Here is a 17998-nt window from a genome sequence, read left to right as displayed (position 1 = left end):
TTTTAGGACCTTCCTCTGACACCAAACCAGGCAGTGATGCAACCCGTCAGGATGCTCTCGATTGTGCAGCTGTAAAACCTTTTGAGGATCTGAGGACCCATGCCAAATCTTTTCAGTCTCCTGAGGGGGAATGGGTTTTGTCGTGCCCTCTTCACGACTGTCTTGGTGTGTTTGGACAATATTAGTTTGTTGTTGATGTGGACGCCAAGGAACTTGAAGCTCTCAACCTGCTCCACTACAGCCCCGTCGATGAGAATGGTGGCGTGCTCTGTCCTCCTTTTCCTGTAGTCCACAATCATCTCCTTTGTCTTGATCACATTGAGGGAGAGGTTGTTGTCCTTGCACCACACGGTCAGGTGACCTCCTCCCTATAGGCTGTCTCATCGTTGTCGGTGATCAGGCCTACCACTGTTGTGTCATCAGCAAACTTAATGAGGGTGTTGGAGTCGTGCCTGGCCGTGCAGTCATGAGTGAACAGGGAGTACAGGAGGCTGAGCACGAACCCTTGAGGGGCCCCCGTGTTGAAGATTAGCGTGGCGGATGTGTTGTTACCTACCCTTACCACCTGGGGGGTGGCCCCGTCAGGAAGTCCAGGATCTAGTTGCAGAGGGAGGTGTTTAGTCCCAGGGTCCTTGGCTTAGTGATGAGCTATGAGGGCACTATGATGTTGAACGCTGAGCTGTACTCAATGAATATCATTCTCACAGGTGTTCCTTTTGTCCAGGTGGGAAAGGGCAGTGTGGAGTGCAATAGAGATCGCATCATTTGTGGATCTGTTGGGGCGGTATGCAAATTGGAGTGGGTCTAGGGTTTCTGAGATAATGGTGTTGATGTGAGCCATGACCAGCCTTTCAAAGAATTTCATGGCTACAGATGTGAGTGCTATGGGTCGGTAGTCATTTAGGCAGGTTACCTTAGTGTTCTTGGGCACGGAGACTATGGTGGTCTACTTTAAACATGTTGGTATTACAGACTCAGACAGGGAGAGGTTGAAAATGTCAGTGAAGACACTGCCAGTTGTTCAGTGCATGCTCGGAGTACACGTCCTAGTAATCCGTCTGGCCCTGCGGCCTTGTGAATGACGAGCGTCGGACCCGGTGGAGTACGATTCGTTCTTAGTCCTGTATTGATGCTTTGCCTGTTTGATGGTTCGTCGGAGGGCATAGCGGGAATTGTTATAAGCTTCCGGGTTAGAGTCTCGCTCCTTGAAAGCGGCAACTCTACCCTTTAGCTCAGTGCGAATGTTGCCTGTAATCCATGGCTTCTGGTTGGGGTATGTACGTACAGTCACTGTGGGGACGACGTCCTCGATGCACTTATTGTTAAAGCCAGTGACTGATGTGGTGTACTCCTCAATGCCATCGGAAGAATCCCAGAACATATTCCGGTCTGTGCTAGCATCTGCTTCATCTGACCACTTTTTTATAGACCGAGTCACTGGTGCTTCCTGTTGTAATTTTTGCTTGTAAGCAGGAATCAGGAGGATATAATTATGGTCAGATTTGCCAAATGGAGGGTGAGGGAGAGATTTGTACGTGCCTCTGTGTGTGGAGTAAAGGTGGTCGAGAATTTTTTTCCTCTGGTTGCACATTTAACATGCTGATAGAAATGAGGTAAAACGGATTTCAATTTCCCTGCATTAAAGTCCCCGGCCACTAGGAGCACCGCCTCTGTTTGCTTATGGCGGTATACAGCTCATTGAGTGCGGTTTTAGTGACAGCATCGGTCTGTGGTGGTATGTAGACAGCTACAAAAAATACAGGTAGATAGTCTAGGCGAGACAGTGTGGTCTACAGCTTATCATGAGATACTCAACCTTAGGCGAGCAAAACTTCGAGACTTCCTTAGATATCGTGCACCAGCTGTTGTTTACATAAATGCGCAGGCCCCCGCCCCGTGTCTTACCAGTGGCTGCTGTTCTGTTCTGCCGATGGAGTGTATAACCCACAAGCTGTATGTTCTTAATGTCGTCGTTCAACCATGACTCGGGGAAACATAACATTACAGTTTTTAATGTGCCGTTGGCAGGATATACGTACTTTCAGCTCGTCCCATTTACTTTCCAGAGATTGAACATTAGCTAGCAGGACGGAAGGCAAGGGCAGAAAAGCCACTCGTCGCCTAATCCTCGCAAGGCACCCTGATCTTTTTCCACTAAATCTCTGTTTCCTTCTCCAGGGAATCACGGGGATCTGGGCCTGGTCGGGTGTCTGTAGTAGTATATCCCTCCTGTCCGACTCATTGAAAAATAACTCTTTGTCCATTTTGAGGTGAGCAATCGCAGTTCTGATGGCCAGAAGCTCTTTTCGGTCATAAGAGATGGTAGCAACAACATTATGTACAAAACAAGTTACGAACAACGCAAAAAAAATTACAAAATAGCATGGTTGGTTAAAAGCCGATAAGACGGCAGCCCTCCCCTCCGGCGCCATTGTTCACAGATGCAACAGAGTGGCTGTATGCTAGCTAGCATAGCTACGATGCCCTGGCCTACTCCACCCAGTGTACTGTACAGTATGAGCTTGTCATAGTTAATAAGGCTAACATGGAAGTGCTTATGTAGCACTCTGTGTTTCCATCAGTACATTAGCTCACTGGAGGCCATGGTTGCCATGCAGCGGCTAGACCTGTGGTGACACTCACTCTCAGCCCTCCTAGAGACAGCACATTTACACAGCCAATCAGCAATTTGCTGGGTCCAGGCACCATTACTTTTTTCACATTACCACACAGGTCATTGGTCAGCATGCCATAAACAGTAGCTATGCAGTTGATTAATGACTACTTATCAATGACAGACAGTTGGCTGTACACCGTAGCCAGGCCCAACAACAGCAAGACACTTCCAGACACAAGAAAGTCTCTTCCTCTCCTCTCTACCTTCTTTTCCCAGGAGGTATTTGTCTCCTGTTGTCATCGCAGCGTTCTGTGGCAGTGTGGTGGTGAGTGAGTGTAAGAGAGTAATTGTGCAGGAGAACAGGGCATTAAAGTGGCTCCACACAACCAGTCATCCCTGTACTATATGGCCTGTGAGAAGAATGCTGGGCCGGCCTGAGGAGTGTGTGTGTATGTATTGTAAATATGCGTGTGTGGGTGTATTGTAGGCTATATGCATTTAATTGTGTGTGTGTGTGTGTGTGTGTGTGTGTGTGTGTGTTTGGGGGATATTGCCCAGTGAGGCATTGCGTGGCGTGATGGCCTACTTTCCCACGATGCCCGGTGAGGAGAGGAGATGATGAAATGAGGGTTGAAGCGTATTATCTTCACACAGCACCGTCATTCCATCCTCAGCCCCAGATCAGCCTCCACCATGACACTGAGACCAGCACGCCCCAGGACACACGATATCATTGGGAATGTGCAGGGGGAGGAGGGGAGAGCAAGAGATTTGCTTTTAATGTATCAGTCTCAAAGTCCTTCGTAGCCTACTGTAAGTGTGTGTGTATGTGTGAGCTGGCTACATTGTACTGTACTGTACTGTACTGTAGGTTAGGATGGAGGAGTTAGGGGGAGAGCTGCTCCTGATCACCAGATTCAGTAAGCCTTCAAAAGCTTCATCAGGAAGGCGGAGGGAGATTTAGGGCTGTTATAGAAAGGTGCGTTACAGTAACACTAATTGTAAAGGGGACCTACTGTGAGCGTGTCTCTGTGTAGTGAGCTGTATAGATTCCCTACGTTATAGATTCCTGCTCATTCTCTTCTATAGCCTACTCTCATTTCCTGTTTATTTTTACTCAAATCTCTCAAGACTATTTTAATTTAATGATGATCGACATCTTGCAGAGGGGAAATTCTGATTATCCAAAAATCACAGAGTTGTGATGTCTTTGGGGCTTTTGTGAGTGGTATCCATCATGCTACTGGGGGGTTGGAAGCTATCATTACATGATGGTACAGCTGTACTCTTGTCACTCATCATAATATCACATTTCATGCCTTATAACCCCTGAACTGTGCACTCAGACTCAAGATGCTTTCTGTAAAAGTGTACTTATTCGCTTGAGTGGATTGAAAAGGAGGACCATTAGTGTTTCAGTATGCACTGCTGCCTGCCTGCCCTCCCTCTCCTAACTATCGTGTGTGTGTGTGTGTGCACATTTGTGCATGCATGTGTGTGTCACCGGCCGATGAAGCTCTTCAGTGCGTTTCTGCTTAATTTAAACCCGTCAGTACTTAAATTAGAGACAGACTAAGTAAGGGCACAGGGGAACAGCTATTTGCATGTGGTGTTCTACCTTATTTTCAGTCCCTCTCTTCTACAGAGAAGGGATACAGATCAAAAAGATACAAGGATTTTTCTCCTGCTGTGCAGATAATACATTTTCCTCAAAATGTGTACACCTTAGCCAACTAGAAATCCCACAGTAAGATGTTTTCATTTTATTTGATATACCAATGTTTTTTGGATTTCCCTTTACCAAAATTGAACTCTATAATGTTCTGTTCATCATGCACAATTTCAAGACTGGCAGTTTTTGCAATTCAAACCTTTTAATAATGCTACTGGATGATTGTTTTCTTTATCTCCATCCAAGATGGCAACCTCCCCCTCAGTCTCCCTTTGCCTAGTGACACACAGCCAGCCCTGACTGTGACCTGACAGACAGATAGGAATAGAAACCTCCTCCCTCCCTCTCTCTCTCACTCTCCCTTTCACTCTCTCTCGCTCGCTCTCTCTCTCTCCCCTTCTCTCTTTCTCTCCCTACAGCGCTTTATTACCAGGCTCTGTAACATCGCTGGAAATTAAAAAATATACATCAACCAAGCAATTATGGGCCATCAAAAAGAATACTGGTAGCCTGAGGGGCTACTGAGGGCTGTGTGGTGATCGTAGCGAGGAGAGAGGAGTCTGGCTGAAAGCAGCCTTTTGTTGTCCTCCAACCTTCTTTAACAAGTCTCAGGTTGTTGTGAGGATGATTTAAGATGGAGAACACCTTGAGCTGCCTGTTTGTTCTCGGTCATCTTTGAAACCTGAGGCCTTTACTGTAGCAGTATTGGGAGTGTCACAGCAAACTGAGTATGACACTGTGACAGCACAGAGGAGGCAGTCTCTGTAGCTTTAACAGACAGCCACAGCAGACAGACATTTCCTTGCAATTTGATCATGTGGACCTGTGCTGATCACACAGTGATGGAGCTGGGTTATGTGCCAGAGCTACGCATGTGATAACAATAGCAGATCGTTTGCCTGTGTTGTTTGAAAGGCATGTCAGAACTAGGATTCTTCTTATTTTCTGCGTTTTTTCTCCCCTCCTCCGGCTCCCCCTCTTCCCTCCTCTCTTCAAAGGCGGAGCGCTCATCAAGGCATGCCCTCGGTCTCGCGGGGGCAGGAGTAGGAGAACATCAGGCAGGTCTCCTGCTGACGCCGCCCGCCAACGGCGCTGCCTGCTGCCTCAGATGTAGAAACTACCCCTGTTAAGGAGCAATAACATTTAGAGAAGGCTGAGGAGGATTTTTGAATGTGCCTCACTTAAAATTCATAGTTGTCACGCTAAATAAATCAGCGTTCTTTGGCGTAGCTTGAGAGTGAATAAGAGATGAGGCTTAAACGTTGGCAGACCTTAGTCTGACACATTCAATCATGTCAGAGACGGGCTGTCAGCTAGCGGAGCCGCATCTCCCTCCTACACACACACCCCTCTAAGTGTGTCACCTGGGATTATGTGTGGTTTGTTTTTTCTGCATGTGTTTCTATGTTTTTCTGAATTTGTGTGTGTGTATGTGTGTGTTCTGTGTATGAGTGTTGCCTTCTTGTGTTGGTGTGCGACTGTGTGTGTAGAAGACAGCGGAGAGGTCGAGGCTCTGAGTGTGTGTGTGGAGAGGTAGTGAGACAGCAGTGGGGCCAAAGGAGTAGTCTTGTCTGCTGTGTATGAATAATCAAAGTGGGCTCTCATCATTAAATCATAGCCAACCTGGTGGGATAGGAGAGAGAGGAGAGAGAGAGGAGAGAGAGAGGAGAGAGATCACAGTTACACTGCTGCAGGGGAACATGCTCTCAGACAGTGTTTCTGAGACGTGCCACGAGTCCTCTCCGCTCGTACTACCCACTTAGCTCCTGGAGAAACAGCTCCTTTAACACACACACACAAACACACGCACGCACGCACGCACGCACGCACGCACGCACACACACACACACACACAAAGAAATGGGCTTGCCAGGATGACCTACTGACCCCAGGTTGACCTACTGTAGCAGTATCAAGTGTGTGTGATTGTGAATGACACGTGTCAGAGTAACAGGAGAGAGGCCCTCCTCCGTAACCCTGTGTGAATGACAGATGAGGTCACAGTGTCAACTCAGGGCAAAGGTACATTACTACAGAAGGGGGGGGGGGGTGCAGGGGGCAGGGGGCCACTGTCAGACAGACAGACACTATTGTATGCCATCGTTGACATTTTATATTGACAATGGCTACAGCACCAGCCCCCAGACTTATCCAATTGTCTTAGCCAGTAGGATGTACTGTATGGATGATCTTGTTAAACACATACAGTAGACATACACATTCATATACAATACATTCTTTTGTCTGCCTTGAAGTCCATTCCTCTCTGAAACATCAGCAACAGTGCACTGTACGTACAGTATGTGCTGCCTTTGTAACAGATATCAGTACAGCAGGTTGTACCATTAAGGTTTTCAATGTAACTGTGATGTACACAAACCTATGTGAGACAGTACAGGACTGTGTTGTGTATCTGTACAGTAGTAGAAGACACCTGCAGCAGTTTATAGCTGGACTGGGGTATTTCCCCAAATACACACACACACACACACACACACACACACACACACAGAGCTGCTGCTAATGAGCGTGGTACGTCGTAGTGCCGCAACGCCAGACGAGCTCTACACACCGTGGGGAGTTCAGACTAGTCACAGCTTTCCTCTGCTCTGTAGCACCCTGTCTCTGTCTCTGTCTGAGACGCTCTGCCTCAGGAACAACATGTAAACAGTTGCTGTCTGTCTGTATCAAAGATGCTGTAGCAGAGACAAGATTGCTTACCTGAAGGCCTGTTTTTGAACCATTAATGTTCAATGTATTGTGGGAACCAGGGCGATCTAAATAGGAGTTCATGCCTCTCCATAGTTGACTTTTCTCAGCCGTGATGTTGGGAATGAGTTCCCCCTTAGGCTTTAGGGTAGCAGAGGCCAGTCTGTGAACTTATAGTGAATTGTTAAAGGAGAATGTATGAGCCTCTGTTGAGTTAAATAAAAGTTACAATCTCTGCGTCAATCTCTCCCTTTCTTTCCTCTCCCCCTCTCTCTCAGTCCCGGCCATGATCACGTCGTACCCCAACACCACCATGGCCACGGTGGGCCAGCAGAAGGAGATGAGCTGCACGGCCCACGGGGAGAAGCCCATCATGGTGCGCTGGGAGAAGGAGGAACGCATCATCAACCCAGAGACCAGCCGCTACACCGTCGTGGTCAAAGAGGTGGCTGACGAGGTCATCTCCACTCTGAAGGTGCGCTGGGGGACTGGGGCCTCCACCTCAAAAGGGGGTGATGTATATTGTTGTGTTTGTACTGAGCTGGTATTAGTATAGTACGCTCTCAATATAGCATGAATAATTATAGTAGCCTTTGTACTTGCAGTGATTGATGCTGACCTCTCCTCAGATTTTGCCCACTGTTCGGGAAGATTCTGGATTCTTCTCCTGCCATGCCATCAACTCCTATGGTGAAGACAGAGGGATCATTCAGTTAACAGTGCAAGGTAAACCCCTGGTTTCAGCTCCAGCTTCTTAAGCTGTTTCTTCATAGTGGAACCTTTTTGTTGCTACTGTATGTTGTTCCTGACTACATGAGCCAATATCTCTGGGCCCTAGTTAACTTCATCCTGCAGTTTGTTTTCTCCTTGTCAAGACAACTAAGTGAACAGGTAAACCTCTCTATCTAATCTGTGTGTGTGTGGTGTTAAACCCGTTTAGAACCTCCAGACCCTCCCGAGGTGGAGATCCGAGAGGTCAGAGACCGGACAATCGCCCTCCGCTGGACCATGGGCTTCGACGGAAACAGCCCTATCACAGGATATGACATTGAGTGCAAGAACAAATCAGGTAGGGCTGGCATATAGGCCTATGGAATAACGTGATAAATCCATATGAAATTGCATATGACATAGTTATAACTAAATCTGTTTCTGCATTAGCTAACTTGTTTGTTATTGGTTGTCATGTCATACAGAGATGCTAATAGGTTAATTGTGTTTTCCCCCCCCCAGCCTCGTGGAATTCAGCCCAGATAACAAAAGACGTGTCCCCCCAGCTGAACCAGGCCACCATTATAGACCTGCACCCCTCCTCTACCTACAACATCCGCATTTTCGCCAAGAACGACATCGGCAAGAGCGACACCAGCAACGAGCTGACCATCACCACTGACGAAGCAGGTCAGCCCACGCAGATCTCTCCTTCACCGGGTCAAAACATCATGTAGTTATGTTCCAAACCAGGTTGACACATATTCTGTTTGTCTTCAGATTTTAGCCATGGATATGTATTTATTTCTATTGTAATATTCCCTTGAATACAGTAAAGGTCCGTCTCTCATTCATAACAGAGCAAACAGATTTCTAGTGCTGCATCGCCATCTAGTGAAATATTTCCGAAATATAATTCATGTCTGAATTGCCTCCGTCAAAGATGGTGGATTATACAGATGATTCAAAAAGGCCTTTTACCGTTGATTTTTTTTTTCACAGTTCTGGTCTACTTAAGGGGTGGCTCTCCCATATGCAGCAATGCGATAGCAGCTGGGTCTAGTCCACTTAAATAATTCGCCACACACCAACCAGAAAAAAGTATTGTTTTCTCTATTGTCTCTGCTATCATCTCTGCCTCATTCAACTGAATCTCTCATAAGAGTGTTTTGTGTTAATATTACACATCTGTTTTACAGCCCCTGATGGCCCTCCACAAGAAGTGCAACTGGAGGCCACCTCTCCACAAAGCATCAAAGTCACCTGGAAGGTACTGTGTCTTCATGGAGTTAAACAGAGAGATTTTCCTGTTTCTATTTGTGTCTACAGTATGTACAGTCTGATCCATCCCTCCTCCTCCTCCTCCTCAGGCCCCCCACAAGCACCTTCAGAACGGGGTGATCCGGGGCTACCAGGTGGGTTACAGAGAGTACAGCTCTGGAGGCAGCTTCCAGTTTAACATCATCAGCATGGACACCACAGGGGACAGCAGCGAGAGCATCACCCTGGACAACCTGAGGAAGTTCACTGAGTATGGGGTGGTGGTCCAGGCGGCTAACCGTGCTGGCACCGGGCCCTCCTCTCAGGAGGTCATCACCAAAACACTGGAGGATGGTTAGTATAGATCAGGGGGTTAAGGGGTGGGATAGGGTAGGGTAGAGTTGTGTGTGTGTGTGTGCACGCGTGTGCCTGCATTCATGGGTGTGAGTTTTCAGGGACATATTTGGTTTAGTTTACCTCTTGATAGCATGAGAATGTTTGCAGTGTGAAAATTCACTGCCGTGGGTAGACTACCATCTTCTGGATGAATGCTGAATTACCTCAAACCAAAAGATGTGAAATCAGCAATACAGTTAGAAGCCAGTAGGGGGAGTTAATTCAGTCTAGTTTGACCATTGTCTGTACATTTGTCCTAACTTTGTTTCCCCTCCTGTCCCTTAACAGTCCCCTCACGTCCCCCTGAGAATGTCCTGGCCATGGCCAAGTCTCCAGAAGTCATCTCTCTTTCCTGGTTGACCCTGCCCAAAGAGGCCCTCAATGGAAACCTGCAGGGCTACAGAGTCATCTACTGGGCCAACTTGCCAGATGGAGGTAGGGGCTTATTAACAGACAATCAGAACACACCAGCTAGCAGGCATTTAGCGGATCACTGGTGGTGTGAGCACTATGATCGTAATGGTTTTAGCCCAGTCTCTAATTTTCTATATTAATTGTGCTATGTAGCATGTCATTGATCTTGTACTTGGCAGATTTGCACCCCTAGTTTCGTTTTAATTAGTAGTAGTGGTTTAGTTTTTAGTTTTCTCAACAGGCAACACTAGATCATGGGTTTGCCTTGTTGAATTTTTGCAATATTTCAGTAACATTACCATTTTCTCCTTGATTTCATTCTGCCAGTGTTGTTCAAATTAGTTACAAATTACACTTCTAGCTTTACTTATAAATCAACTATCCAATGAGTATTATATCTCAATAGACACATAGACACATCCTGTTCTGTACATAATCTAGTCCATTAGTTGTTTAGTAGCTTCATTCTAGTGAGGTGGGTTATATGGAAGAAGGTACCACAGGGCCAGAGTGGGCAGCACCCAGAGCTAACACCCTGCTCCTGCTCAGGCCCTGTGGATGGGATCCAGCCTGCAGCCTGCCGGGTCTCCATCAATAATTCACAGGTTGCAGTATGTCACTGCTTCAGCTCTGTCTACAAGGACACTCAGTCAAGGACAGAGGAGACGCAGCAGACAGAGCACTACTGCCAATAGTCAGTCACCACAATATCACAGATACTACCTCGGTCAAAAATCACAGTAGTTTACTGTGTATGGCCATCATCTTGTATGGTAGTTTGCAGTGTGGTCTTACAGGGAGCATGTTATAAGCTTATTGTGTTATTGTGGTCACTGTACTGTAGTTCTTTGAATTCTATCACACTGGATCATAGACTTGATTTGACATGGTGTGAGAGTAGGTGATAAACTGTTGTGTAACCATTGTGTGACATTGTCAGAGTTGGGAGAGATCAGGAACGTGACCACATCCTACCCGTCTCTGGAACTGGATGGTCTGGAGAAATACACCAACTACAGCATCCAGGTTTTGGCCTTCACCCGGGCCGGGGACGGGGTGCGTAGCGAGCAGATCTTCACCCGGACCAAGGAAGACAGTGAGATACAAATCCTGGCTTGAGATACACTTGAGATAGATGTGAATCATTGCTTTCACATTGACATCAAAGCATGATTCCTGCAAAAGTTCAAGCTATGCATGCATACGTCAAATCAGATTTCAGTAATAAAGCACTGTCTGCAATGGGCTTGAATAGGGCCATAAACCCATATGTTTCTATTAATACTTGCAGTATATATGTATGTTTAACATAATGTTTACTCTCCTTCCTCCCTCTAGTCCCTGGGCCTCCAGCGGGGGTTAAGGCCGCAGCCTCCACCAGCTCCGTGGTGTTTGTGTCCTGGCTCCCTCCTCTCAAACTCAACGGCATCATCAGGAAGTACATCGTCTTCTGCTCCAACCACCCCACGGTACAGAGCTCTATTATCATTAACACAGCTCTCATTATAACGCCGCCTCCAGTCCTGCCATTCTGGGTTGTATTTGAAAGTCCTGTACAGAGAGAGAATAAGATTACTTGAAGATTACTCCCCTGTTAAATGCACAGACGTGTAACCCCCTTCCCTTTCTCCGTCCCTCTCTCCAGGTGATGAGTGAGTTTGAGGCTTCTCCTGATGTATATTTCTACAGAGTGCCAAACCTGGCCCGCAACAGGAAGTACAGCATCTGGGTGGTTGCCGTGACAGCCGCTGGGCGAGGCAACAGCAGTGAGACCATCACAGTGGAACCTCGGGCCAAAGGTACAGGCTGCCTGTGTAACAGTGTAACTATCAAAACTAATCTGGCTGAAGTATTATTGATTGCAGTATGGTGTTGGTGGTGTTGACATCTATGATATTGCTTGCATTCTGTTTTTATTCATCATTGTTTTCCATAGGAGTAGAATGGTACAGTCACAGTGGTGCATGTATGTAACCCCCATAGCTCCGGCCAGGATCCTGACGTTCAACGGAACAGTGACTACACCCTGGATGAGGGACATCATTCTGCCCTGCAAGGCGGTCGGAGATCCACCCCCCACCATCAAGTGGCTGAAGGGAAAGTAAGTCAAGGCCATAGAGATGTATAGAGATCGCAACGTTGTAGCTGTGCCATTATGGCGTCTGTGACAGCCATTGAGGCGATCTACATTTTAAACTATTCAATTTTTTTCTTATTTTGACGTTTGAAAAAAGTTCAAAGCTAATATTGGTGACTTACCGCCACCTGTAGGGCTGGAGACTTGAAGCAAATATTGTGTGTCGTTCATTTATTGTTGCCACTCTATGGCGGTCATATAGCTTTAAGCTGTTTACGAACTAGGCAAACCATGCAAAACCGGGTTATTTCCAAATAATGATCTCTATACATCTCTATGGTCAACACCCATCTGTCACATGATTCAACACAATGCAGGAATGTCAACATTTTTATCCTGTTTTTACTCTGATCACATTCTGTACTGAACATCATCTGGTCAACTCTACCTCTCAACAGCAATGGTACCCCTGGTCCTGTTCTGATTGACGGACGCCACAGTGTCCATAGCAACGCTAGTTTCATCATCCGGACGGTGAAGGCAGAGGACTCTGGGAACTACAGCTGTGTGGCCAGCAACAACTGGGGCTCTGATGAAATCACGCTGAACCTGCAGGTTCAAGGTAAGACAGAGAGAGATGCAAAAGGAGAATTGTCTAAAACTGTCCAATACTAATTGGTACTAACACTTCAAAGGCCTTTCTACGTAGGTTAGCCGTAGGTCTTCTGAGGACACTTTGTGGTTAGTTTGATGTAGCACAGATGCTTTGTTGTCATGGATCTTGTTCTAAACATCATTCCCTTTGTTCTACAGTTCCTCCAGACCAACCACGCCTCACAGTTACCAAGACAACTACCACGTCAATCACTCTGTCCTGGATACCTGGGGACAATGGAGGAAGCTCCATCAGAGGTGAGTGACATTAGGCCATTTGGACACACCAGAGACACCTCTACAAGGCATAGACCTCCTTTCCGACACCCCAGTGACACTTCAACAAGACAAATATCGCCATTCACACCCACTAACTAATGACATTTCAAGAAGAGAGAAAGTAGACCTCCATTCACACCCACTAACTAATGGCATTTCAAGAAGAGAGAAAGTAGACCTCCATTCACACACACACTAACTAATGACATTTCAACAAGAGAGAAAGTAGACCTCCATTCACACACACTAACTAATGACATTTCAACAAGAGAGAAAGTAGACCTCCATTCACACACACTAACTAATGACATTTCAACAAGAGAGAAAGTAGACCTCCATTCACACACACTAACTAATGACATTTCAAGAAGAGAGAAAGTAGACCTCCATTCACACACACTAACTAATGACATTTAAACAAGAGATAAAGTAGACCTCCATTCACACCCACTAACTAATGACATTTCAAGAAGAGAGAAAGTAGACCTCCATTCACACACACTAACTAATGACATTTCAAGAAGAGAGAAAGTAGACCTCCATTCACACACACTAACTAATGACATTTAAACAAGAGATAAAGTAGACCTCCATTCACACCCACTAACTAATGACATTTCAAGAAGAGAGAAAGTAGACCTCCATTCACACACACTAACTAATGACATTTAAACAAGAGATAAAGTAGACCTCCATTCACACCCACTAACTAATGACATTTCAAGAAGAGAGAAAGTAGATCTCCATTCACACACACTAACTAATAACATTTCAAGAAGCGAGAAAGTAGACCTCCATTCACACACACTAACTAATGACATTTCAAGAAGAGAGAAAGTACATTTACATTTTACATTTAAGTCATTTAGCAGACGCGACTTACAAATTGGTGCATTCACCTTATGATATCCAGTGGAACAACCACTTTACAATATTGCATCTAAATCTTTTAAGGGGGGGGGGGGGGGGTTAGAAGGATTACTTTATCCTATCCTAGGTATTCCTTAAAGAGGTGGGGTTTCAGGTGTCTCCGGAAGGTGGTGATTGACTCCGCTGACCTGGCGTCGTGAGGGAGTTTGTTCCACCATTGGGGTGCCAGAGCAGCGAACAGTTTTGACTGGGCTGAGCGGGAACTGTACTTCCTCAGAGGTAGGGAGGCGAGCAGGCCAGAGGTGGATGAACGCAGTGCCCTTGTTTGGGTGTAGGACCTGATCAGAGCCTGAAGGTACGGAGGTGCCGTTCCCCTCACAGCTCCGTAGGCAAGCACCATGGTCTTGTAGCGGATGCGAGCTTCAACTGGAAGCCAGTGGAGAGAGCGGAGGAGCGGGGTGACGTGAGAGAACATGGGAAGGTTGAACACCAGACGGGCTGCGGCGTTCTGGATGAGTTGTAGGGGTTTAATGGCACAGGCAGGGAGCCCAGCCAACAGCGAGTTGCAGTAATCCAGATGGGAGATGACAAGTGCCTGGATTAGGACCTGTGCCGCTTCCTGTGTGAGGCAGGGTCGTACTCTGCGAATGTTGTAGAGCATGAACCTACAGGAACGGGTCACCGCCTTGATGTTAGTTGAGAACGACAGCGTGTTGTCCAGGATCACGCCAAGGTTCTTAGCGCTCTGGGAGGAGGACACAATGGAGTTGTCAACCGTGATGGCGAGATCATGGAACGGGCAGTCCTTCCCCGGGAGGAAGAGCAGCTCCGTCTTGCCGAGGTTCAGCTTGAGGTGGTGATCCGTCCTCCACACTGATATGTCTGCCAGACATGCAGAGATGTGATTCGCCACCTGGTTATCAGAAGGGGGAAAGGAGAAGATTAATTGTGTGTCGTCTGCATAGCAATGATAGGAGAGACCATGTGAGGATATGACAGAGCCAAGTGACTTGGTGTATAGCGAGAATAGGAGAGGGCCTAGAACAGAGCCTTGGGGGACACCAGTGGTGAGAGCACGTGGTGCGGAGACAGATTCTCGCCACGCCACCTGGTAGGAGCAGCCTGCCAGGTAGGACGCAATCCAAGCGTGGGCCGCGCCGGAGATGCCCAACTCGGAGAGGGTGGAGAGGAGGATCTGATGGTTCACAGTATCAAAGGCAGCCGATAGGTCTAGAAGGATGAGAGCAGAGGAGAGAGAGTTAGCTTTAGCAGTGCGGAGCGCCTCCGTGACACAGAGAAGAGCAGTCTCAGTTGAATGACTAGTCTTGAAACCTGACTGATTTGGATCAAGAAGGTCATTCTGAGAGAGATAGCAGGAGAGCTGGCCAAGGACGGCACGTTTAAGAGTTTTGGAGAGAAAAGAAAGAACGTAGACCTCCATTCACACACACTAACTAATGACATTTCAACAAGAGATAAAGTAGACCTCCATTCACACACACTAACTAATGACATTTAAACAAGAGATAAAGTAGACCTCCCTTTGGGCAAACCAACAACACCTCAACAAGTCACTGGTAACTACTAAGACACACAAATGACACTTCAGTTACACGGCTAGTATCCTATTAGGACATTGGGTGAACAAAATCATCTTACAAGGCCCTCCACTTCTCATTATCTTAGACAGGCCTAGTAATTGCGTTGAGTGGGGTGCTAAAACAGTGGAGAGGGAATAGATTAAAAAGGAACAAAGAAGATTAGGTGGGTTAAAGTGGAAGGTTAAACCACTCATTCAAGAAGAAAGCCCAAGCACAGAAGGAGTAGCACTGGTGATTTATCTTAGCTGGTCATCACTGGAACACAACAGGCTTCTGGCCTCTCAGGCTTTTTAAAAGAGATTTTAAGGGATATCCAGGATGATTTCCTATGGTATTTGTTTTCATGTCATGAGTCAAATGATCTTGTTTAGTCTTTGCGCTAACACCAATACAGTGTCTTATTTTCCTCTTGTCCGAGTAAATAGTGGCTATGATCAGGTGCTGTTGTCCTGCCTTATGTTACATTTAATGTTAATCAATCTCAATGGCATGTTTATAGGTATTTAGTCGATGTCTAACACTGAACAATCTGTTGGAAGGGAAGTGCAAATACTACAAGGTTCCACTTTGCTGTGCCAGCACTGTGAGTGATTATCTGGGTAATGTAGTTTTAGATTAACTTGGAGTATGTTGGGAGAGATTTTACAGTTATGCTCTGTCTCTGTCTCTCTGTCTCTGCCTTTTTCTCTTTCTGTAGGCTACATCCTGCAGTACTCAGAGGACAACAGTGAGCAGTGGGGCAGCTTTCCCATCAGCCCTAGCGAGCGCTCGTACCGTCTGGAGAACCTGAAGTGTGGCACCTGGTACAAGTTCACCCTGACTGCTCAGAACGGAGTGGGCCCCGGACGCATCAGTGAGATCATTGAAGCAAAGACCCACGGAAAAGGTGAAGTCTTTTTAGCAAGGATGGGCAACTGGCCCTCGGATCAAGTATTTTAATTTTTAATTTTTATTTTACTCAGTCGTGTTCTAAACTTACTGTTGCAAGTTAGAATAGTTGAATACACAAAGTGCAATTTAGAAATTTGGTTGTGCATCAGTAGTTTTTGTTTTATGTCAGTCACTGATAGTCAATCAATTAGCCCATGTCAGCTAAACATTTCTAGATTGGTAAGTTAGTCTAGCGGCCAGCTATCTAAACTTAGTAATCATGGTCCAATTACCGGCCGAGGGGCCCCCATTGATTTTGTTAGTCAGTCTCACTCAGATATCACATTAAAAACTGCAAACACTTCTCTCCACCCTATGGTAAAATGTAAAACGGCTCATTTTCCTCTCCACCCCATGGTAAAATGAGTAGAATTGCATGAAATTAGTTATAAAACTGCAACATTTTCGCTACGCCCAATGGCAAAATGTGTAGAATTGCACGCAATTAACTTTAAAACGTAAAAGAAATCTGTCCACTGTCAAGAGGGGAGCAGCTAAAATGTTTTGCTCACAACGTGGTGGCGGTGGGGTGGGGTGTGTGTATTCACATGTGGGTACACAGACCTGCAAGCAACTTTTTTGTGGCCCCCACCCCCTTCAATGTTGCCCATCCATGCTCTATAGCATCTCCACCACCACTGTCCCCTTAGAACTGACCCTAACTCAACAGTCCTATCCAAAATTGTATCAAGCAATTCCTCAGACTAGCTCAATTATTATGTGACCTGATCTGGTTCATAAATAAAATGTTACAGGCATCCTTAGAAGTCTACATCTGATCTCGTCACCCCTCTTCTTTCCAGAGCCCCAGTTTGCCAAAGAACATGAGCTGTTTGCCAGCATCAACTCCACCCGGGTCAGGCTCAATCTAATTGGGTGGAACAATGGTGGCTGCCCAATCACCTCGTTCACCCTGGAGTACCATCCGATGGACACGGCAACGTGGACCACGGCTCAGCGCACCTCCCTAACCAAGAGCTACATCCTGTATGACCTGGCAGAGGCCACCTGGTACGAGCTGCAGATGAAAGTGGTCAACAGCGCCGGCTCCGCCGAGAAGAAAATCATGTTCGCCACGCTCAACGCCGATGGAAGTGAGTTCAGTTCAGTGGTCTTCTAGGATGATACATTTTTTTTCCTGAACTAGGGTAATTTCCAGAAGGCCTTCCAAAGAGACGTATTTGACTACGAAGTCTCTACCCTAGTGGTGCATCCTTAAATAGTCATGCCTGATACTCAGGATGGTAGGTTCCCCAAGCTTATCTGGATCCTCCCTCCGCAGGCACCATCCCTCCTCTGTTGAAGACAGTGGACCCCATCACAGACAACATGTCAGGCAACGAGGGGCTGAAGATGATGGTGACCATCACCTGTATCCTGGTGGCTGCTGTCATGGTCTTCATCCTCCTGATGGTGCTGAAGAGGAGAAGGAGGGAGCAGAGGCTCAAGAGGCTACGTGGTGAGTCAGAACACACGCACAAGCACGTACACACACAATAGAAACAAAGCACTTAATAACACACAAGCACTTTTTAGAGCTGTATGCTTCATGCTCAAGAGAGTGAGGGTCAATTAACCTGAGCAGAACCAGTAGAATTGTGACTATTGACTTTCATTATGTAATAAATTGTTTTATTTAACTAGGCAAGTCAGTTAAGAACAAATTCTTATTTACATTGACAGCCTAGGAACAGTGGGTTAACTGCCTTGTTCAGGGGCAGAACGACATATTTTTACCTTGTCAGCTCAGGGATTTGATCTAGCAACACTTTTGGTTACTGGCACAACACTCTAACCACTAGGCTACC

The 17998-nt window shown here is 46.5% G+C and overlaps 1 protein-coding gene across 2 annotated transcripts in view; it reads left to right on the top strand.

Moving 5' to 3' along the window:
• The window catches only part of LOC129822145 (cell adhesion molecule DSCAM-like), a 149369-nt gene that overhangs the window by 118211 nt on the left and 13160 nt on the right, over positions 1–17998 (top strand). For both annotated transcript variants that reach the window (XM_055880151.1, XM_055880150.1), the window contains 16 exons: positions 7277–7473; positions 7628–7724; positions 7939–8067; positions 8232–8399; positions 8909–8979; positions 9080–9323; positions 9654–9800; positions 10720–10875; positions 11118–11248; positions 11425–11578; positions 11763–11880; positions 12315–12478; positions 12670–12768; positions 15958–16146; positions 16994–17284; positions 17473–17649. In XM_055880151.1, the coding sequence (XP_055736126.1) occupies positions 7277–7473; positions 7628–7724; positions 7939–8067; positions 8232–8399; positions 8909–8979; positions 9080–9323; positions 9654–9800; positions 10720–10875; positions 11118–11248; positions 11425–11578; positions 11763–11880; positions 12315–12478; positions 12670–12768; positions 15958–16146; positions 16994–17284; positions 17473–17649 (2532 nt within the window). The remainder of the gene's footprint in view (positions 1–7276; positions 7474–7627; positions 7725–7938; positions 8068–8231; positions 8400–8908; positions 8980–9079; positions 9324–9653; positions 9801–10719; positions 10876–11117; positions 11249–11424; positions 11579–11762; positions 11881–12314; positions 12479–12669; positions 12769–15957; positions 16147–16993; positions 17285–17472; positions 17650–17998) is intronic.

This window comes from Salvelinus fontinalis, chromosome 24 (assembly GCF_029448725.1).
Source record: "Salvelinus fontinalis isolate EN_2023a chromosome 24, ASM2944872v1, whole genome shotgun sequence".
NCBI classification, from domain to species: Eukaryota; Metazoa; Chordata; class Actinopteri; order Salmoniformes; family Salmonidae; genus Salvelinus; species Salvelinus fontinalis.
The sequence above is the reverse complement of the archived record's forward strand: the minus strand, read 5'-3'. Positions and strand labels throughout refer to the sequence as shown.